The sequence below is a fragment of the Sinocyclocheilus grahami genome, unplaced genomic scaffold (genome assembly GCF_001515645.1).
Source record: "Sinocyclocheilus grahami isolate Dianchi unplaced genomic scaffold, SAMN03320097.WGS_v1.1 scaffold1458.1, whole genome shotgun sequence".
Lineage (NCBI taxonomy): Eukaryota > Metazoa > Chordata > Actinopteri > Cypriniformes > Cyprinidae > Sinocyclocheilus > Sinocyclocheilus grahami.
In genome coordinates this window covers 213414-220469 of record NW_015506637.1, presented here as the reverse complement: position 1 = coordinate 220469, position 7056 = coordinate 213414, and the positions used below count along the sequence as shown (strand labels likewise).

The following is a 7056-nucleotide window of genomic DNA, read 5'->3' as shown; positions in this document are numbered from 1 at the left end:
AAGTTTTGCCAAAGGCCAAAATGTATTATATGCTGTACATGGCTCCTTATCATATTTAAGACCAAAGCTTATTCCATAAATTAACTTTATGTTTTACATAAAAAGTTATTAGTTATTTGAAAGGTTATTAAAATGTGGGCCTGTATTACACTGAGAAACAAAAAGGACCATTACATTGTAATGTAACCCCCAAATGGCAAGACAGGTTACAGCCTCGGAGTGAAGGATTTAATATTACATACTTTTTAAAACCTCTCAACAGTCCATTACAAGTGTTCAGACTCATGCTCCTCGTCACAATTTCCGTCAGTTGGACTGTTAGAAGAATGTCTTTTTCTGAACCTGAAACAAAGTATAATTATTTACAGTATACAACAAAAATGTGCAATATCACTAAAATGTTAAATTATTTACAATTGTAATACCACTCAATATTTGCAATATTTCTGAGTTGGCAAGTAGAGTATTTTCTCTTGTGCACAAGCAAAAACAAATACTGTTGAAAGACAATATAGAAAATATAGGCCCCAAAGCAGAAACTCAGCAGAATGAAATATACCTGTGATTACTGACACATGATTGAGTACAGCTGTGATTTCCAACGCATGAACATGGTAATAAAATGACCTGTGAACACCAGAACTTTCTTAGGGCTGTGTCTATCTGCATTTCTGCATCATTACTCCACATGGACAAGAATTTCCAGGGGAATTAGGCAATTAAAAATAAGTGGAAACAGTTGAAGGAATCAGGGGATATATAATGAGTCACAGTGGTCATCCTCCTAAAACGATACTTGAATAATCTAGTTTTTCAGGCTTGGCACTTCAATGGAAATCAACTACTGTGACAGCTCAGAGAGCTCAAAGGATGTTGCATAACATCAACAGCCACCCACAGGAAGTACTACCACGGTCAATACATTGTCCTGACAGTGAAGCACGAAGGTTAGAGTGAGGGGGAATAATATTTAATATAGAGGCATGATGGGGAGATGACATTTATAGATAGCACCATGATAAAAAAGGGAAAACAAGGTAATTTTTCTTACCTCATTAGCAGATATTATTTTTTGTTTTAAGCAAATACTAATACAATTTTGAAGCATTTTTCAGAAAACAAGACTTAATATCTTCAGTCATTTTGCTTCTCAAGGAGATCTTGATTTAAGAATATATAGATATTTGTTACAGAAAACAAGACAAACATATTAAGAAAATTATTTTTTGTAGTGTAACAACTGTCAGAGCTATTAAACAATAAAATGTTCTTGATTACTGAGAGAGAGAAAAACTGATTCGGCTGATAATTTTTTATTTAGTCTTAGTCTTTATCTTGAGATAAAAATGCTTAATAGTCTTAATCACATTTTAGCCATCTGAGTCTTTCATAGTTTTAGTCTAGTTTTAGTCAACGAAAAGTCATTGCATTTTTTCCAACTTTTAGTCATTCCTTTTAGTCAAACTGCAGTTACCAACATTTATTTTGGTAGCTATTTTATATGTAGTCTTAAAAAAATTGTCATTAATTCTTCTCTCTTTAGACCAAATCAATTAAGCTTATGAGAAATTTGAATCAAGGATTGAATTTGGAAAAACTTGAATAAATTATGACAATTTTCATTTTTGGGTGAACTATACCTTTAACAGTAGTGAAAAGGGAGCAACTTATAAAAATGATAGTTGTTCATATATATACTTTTTAGTTAAAAAAAGAAGCATAATAAGACAATAAGACAAATACGAAAGAGATACAAATTAAACTCATTTTTTAGATACTGTAGGTTTACTTAACATATTTGTTTAACATCTTTTGTTGGTTAACATTAATGGCACTTGCACGGATAGGTACTTAATTAGGAATGCTGTCCCTTTAAGACGGACGGCATGCATGTAATACTGACACACGTTCAGTTTTCACCCACCTGTTTATGTTCACTTAATCCATAACCTCTGTATTTACGTGAGATACTGGCACTTGCACGGATAGGTACTTAATTAGGAATGCTGTCCCTTTAAGACGGACGGCATGCATGTAATACTGACACACGTTCAGTTTTCACCCACCTGTTTATGTTCACTTAATCCATAACCACTGTATTTACGTGAGATACTCTACACGATAGACATTTGGACTGCTGTGTGTGTATTTGAGCACTGAGAACTGATCGCGCACTGTATATGAGAACTGAAGAAGTGGAGTGTACACGAGAGAGAGCACTTCTATCAGCGCGATTCCACCTATCCCGCCTTCACTAACTTTAAGTTAATCGGCAACGAATTGTGAGTCCCGGGGAAAACGGGACATCTGGGACCTGATGTATAAACGTTCCGCAATTTTCCACGCACATATCGGGATTTATAAAAAATAAACTAGGCGTAAATAGGTGCGCACCGTATGACACTCTAGACAATGCGTATACTCTCTTTTACTGGAGGGAGCAAAATAAGGAAGCAAACAGAATAATTTTAAAGTCTGTTTTACATTTGACATAGGCCTACACATTTAGATTAAATATGACACTCTAAATAATGAAGTTAAGCACTGAAATTTCATGAAATTATTATCCAGAAATTAAAACATTTTCATGTGAAATTAAATATAAATATTTGCAGTGGATGTGCTGCTTTTGAACAATTTTCCTGTGGTATGCGATTTAATGTTTTAATCACAGCGAGGATTGCTTGGCGCATGACAATTCTGCTTTAAATTGTGTCCTAAATAGTAAAACAAACGTTCTGAGAAAATACTTTTGCACGAATAATAATGATCATATTTGTAAAGTTGACTGTTTGATGGCTTTGGAATATAGACGGTAACGACAGACATAAGGATGCGCTCGTTGATTAAACAGTCCATTGGTCTGATGACAGTATAACCTCTGTTCTCAGGTGTCGCACACAGACAGTTTCCTAATGATAACCCCTTTCATGCTCTTCCCAATATTGTGACAAACACCATATTTAAAAGATTGAATTTGAAGGAAACTGTATAATATGCACGTTTTATTTTCAAAATGTTTTGTTGTTGACACAGTGAGTCAGACAGCTATTTACACTGCAAAAAAATAAGGACTATCTCTTTCCATAAAAATATAGGCTATAAACATTCAAAAATATATGTTTACCTTTTAGGAAAATTGCATAAATTAGAATAGTGATGTCTCAAAATGCAAAAATTAGATGCAGATGACTTTATGCATATTAAAACTATGCATTATAAGCTCCATATATGCTATTTTGAGAAGGAGACGGGATGGAGATTCATGTACGCACAGTCTTCGGCTGACTGGGTATTACAAATGGAATTTTGCACAGGTTCTGGCGTACGCATGGCTTTATAAATCTGAAAGTTTTTGTACACATGCAAAATCTGGCTTTTGTGCATACGCACACATTTAGGATGAAATCTATGTAAAGTTTTATGCATGAGGCCCCTGGTCGCCTTATCCCTACCCCTTCGGGCCATTGGTTCAGATCGCTATTTCGCATTTTGGTAGCCTATCCATCCACTGCGGCTGCCATACTGAGACTAGATATGCAAGCGCTCCTTATCCGATTGCAATCCAATGACAGGGACGCACATTTTGAAGAACAAGACAGTAGCCTATAGGATGTATTTTAAATGTCCAGTAGTCCTCAAATAACATTATAGTCCTGTCTCGGCTTGTTAACAAAGACGCGGCATAAATTTAGTTATAGTTTTTATCATCAGATATTAGTTTTAGCTCGTCAATATCTTGTCTTAGTCACAGAAACATTTTTGTTAATGAATATTTTTCGTTGTCGTCTTCGTTGATGAAATTAACACTGTACCAAATGTAAACTTTGAGTAAATTCAGCCTATTGCATAGAGTACTGCTAATGCTACAGCAAACAGCAGAGGGCGCTGCTCTTACCCAACTACTGTCTGCATGTGACTGATAGTCTCTGGTAAAGGTGATCCTAGACTCTCTGGAAGCAGAAGACTGAGTAACCCGGAGAGAATGTTCACACTGCCGATTAAAATGTAAGGCAAAGATCTGTAATAACCTCCTGCAACATACACAAAAAAACAACAAGAGACACTTGAACAAATTGTTTTGATAGGCATGTTTGAGAAATTATGAAAATAGAGACATATAGTTTGACTGCACATTTTTCAAATTATTTTTTTACATTTACATTTAAACTTCTTCCTTACTTGAGGAACTAGATAAATAACAGAAGATCCTGAATTTGTGAGATTAGAAGGAATGGATTGTAGAAACTAGAGTTTAGTGACCTAAGTAGATGAAGTATGGTGCCAATATGCTGCCAACTCTGGATGCCATTGAGCAGGTTCCTAAAGCCGTGTTCCTCAGTACAGTGGGGTAAAGCTCCGCAGTAGCGGGGTAAAGGATTGAGAATGCTGCCGACAGACCAAACTTTCCCAGCATCACCAGTGAAAAGGTAACATAATTCATATCTGTAAGTTCATAGATACAAAACATTTCATCCAAAGTTGACCAAATGTTGTGAGTCAAGCAATCAAACACATCATTAGACAGATGATCCCTTATAATCATACCAATGTTTTTCAGAAAAAACAGCAAATGGTGACAATAGGTTTAAACGAAATCAAAAGTAAACACTAAAATCTGAATGAATCCATGTTTTTGAACAAGTCAAGTGAGTCAATTATTCAGTGAGCATTCCATTTTTTATTACCTTTTTTTATTTCAATATTCAATTAAAAAAACATTAATGTTCATTTAAAACTCATCAATCTTATAGCATTATTAATGCAATTCTCATTCATGCCACCTCTGAACACCTAAATGCCACTTCAGATGCAGCTTCTGAAAGCAATGTTATGGCCACATTGTAGCCTTAAATGTTAATGTGTAATGTGTGTATGTTGAGTCAAAATATTCAAAATAGTTCTGTCTAAAGCTGCTTTTTGATACTTCTCTCATTTAACACAATAACGACTATTTTTGGAGGGTAATTTCACAGCCCAAACAATGTATGGTTAATTTGCAGTTTATTTGCAGTTAACTTGATTAATTAATAAGCAGATCATAAAATTAATTATACTTGACAGCCCCAATATTTTAATAATCATTTAATATATTTGCTATTATATTGTATTAAATGTTACAGTTAAAGAAGCAATGATTCCTCACGTTGTGGTATGAGTTGTATGAAGAGAAGAACCAGTCCTCCTAATGACAGGGTGGAAGACAAGCAGAGACGTCTAGGCCAGCGGCGGAGCATCAACCAGGCCATGAAGAGGGCAGGCACTTCCACAGCTGCTGACAAGAAACAGTTCAGGTAGATGTTCCCATGCAGACTGGACGTGTTCAGAGACAAGGCACAGTATCCAACTGAAACAGAAAACCTAAAAGAAGAAAGAGGAGCATGAGCAGCGGGTTAAAAAAATTATTATTGACTTCCCGCGTTACTAAAAAAACAATAACCATCTCAGTCTTACCACAAAAACAAATATTGGCTGTTACACTACATTTTCTTATATAAATTTTAAAAAACACACAAAAAAAACATTGATGTTAATTATTGGACATACATATGTTCAGTTATACTGAATGACTAAATATAATTTACTGTACATGCATTTGCTATAACAATACAAAATTCTGTATGGTTATAGTATGAAGATTTAATGGGCTACATATATATGCAGTGATCCATGTGTTGAACCGGTTAATGTCTAGCCAATAAAGTTTTCTCACCAGACCAGGCACAGCAGGATGGTTATGCAGCAGACATTCCTGGACTTCACCAGGTCACAGAGACTGTAGGTCCGCAAACTTCCAGCATTTTCCCTTGTCTTTAGTGCACGGGTCACAACAAACATGTTTTATTACACAGCACTGGAAACCATTTTAAAATCAAAACACTACACAGCAATGTAAGCAAAAGACCAGCTGATATCCACAGCAAAAAAAAATGTTTATAGTTATTAAAAACACTGAAATACAATTTACCTGATATCTGCAAAGCCAATGAAATTACCCAATTTTTTTCCTTTTAAGATCCTGCATTTCTTCAGTAAAGTCTAATTTCAATCATATTCAAAAACTCAATGAGTTTTTATTCCTGGTTAAATAAAATAAAATAGGTACTTAAAAGTTACTAATTAATCATATCCACAGAATATGAAAGTATCATCTTACAAAAGAGGAACAGACAAAATATTTCCAACTGGCCTGAAATTAGATTGTACGTTACATTGAGGCAAAAGAAGTTAGAATCAAGGATAAACTGAAATTCACAACTGTCACAAAGAAAGGAGAGATGGAGGATTTTTTTCAGCTTTTATCTTTTATTTACAATCTGTTCACTCACCGCCAGAGGTCACCCGCTCACTACATGGACTCTCACACTAAACATACTGCTACATTTCCCATCATCCATTGCACTGATTGCATAGTACACAGCTGTAACCAATCACACGCTCACCTGAAAGCTATTACAAACATTATATAACACCCACTCAGATCCTGCTCAAGTCGCCGAGTATTGTTCTGCATTTTTCACTCTCCTAGTGTTAGCTGCTTTACCGAGCCATTCCGTGTTTCTGTTCGGTCTCTTGTATTGTATAGCGTTTATTACTCTCCTAGCAATAGCTACTCTACGGAGCCAGTTTCTAGTTTTTCATAGTTTAGTCATCATCTTGCCTTGCCTGTTTTCCTGTTTCCTGATTCTTGCCACGTATCTTGGATTAACCCTTTGCTTGCTGTTTCGGACTGTGTTTGCTCCTAGCCTGGATTTATGCTCACTTTTACAGATTACCCCTGTTGTCAAGCCCTCTGGATTACATTTGCTGTCGTCTGACTCAAGCCCGTTTTGGATTGCTCTTCTGTCTTGCCTGTGCCATACCTGTTTGCTGTTGTTTGACCCTGCCTGTGTTTTTTGACCATGTTTATTAATAAAAGCTTGAATATGGATCCGCACGCCTCTCGTCTCGTTGGCTCCATTCACTATGAACCGACTGCCCTAAAGGCAGTGTTTCTTCCCTCACTGCACTTAAGTGAAACAGAAGTGAAACCATGGCAACATCCACGGGTTTATT

At 35.7% G+C, this 7056-nt stretch overlaps 1 protein-coding gene across 1 annotated transcript in view; it reads right to left on the bottom strand.

Moving 5' to 3' along the window:
- Positions 1 to 263: 263 nt before the first annotated feature.
- The window catches only part of LOC107570440 (solute carrier family 22 member 4-like), a 67421-nt gene continuing 60628 nt past the window's right edge, over positions 264 to 7056 (bottom strand). Inside the window, exons 6-10 of the mRNA XM_016256669.1 lie at positions 5714 to 5811; positions 5147 to 5361; positions 4264 to 4446; positions 3899 to 4034; positions 264 to 342 (exon numbers count right to left, since the gene is read on the bottom strand). Of these exons, the coding sequence (XP_016112155.1) occupies positions 267 to 342; positions 3899 to 4034; positions 4264 to 4446; positions 5147 to 5361; positions 5714 to 5811 (708 nt within the window). The 3' untranslated portion in view covers positions 264 to 266. The remainder of the gene's footprint in view (positions 343 to 3898; positions 4035 to 4263; positions 4447 to 5146; positions 5362 to 5713; positions 5812 to 7056) is intronic.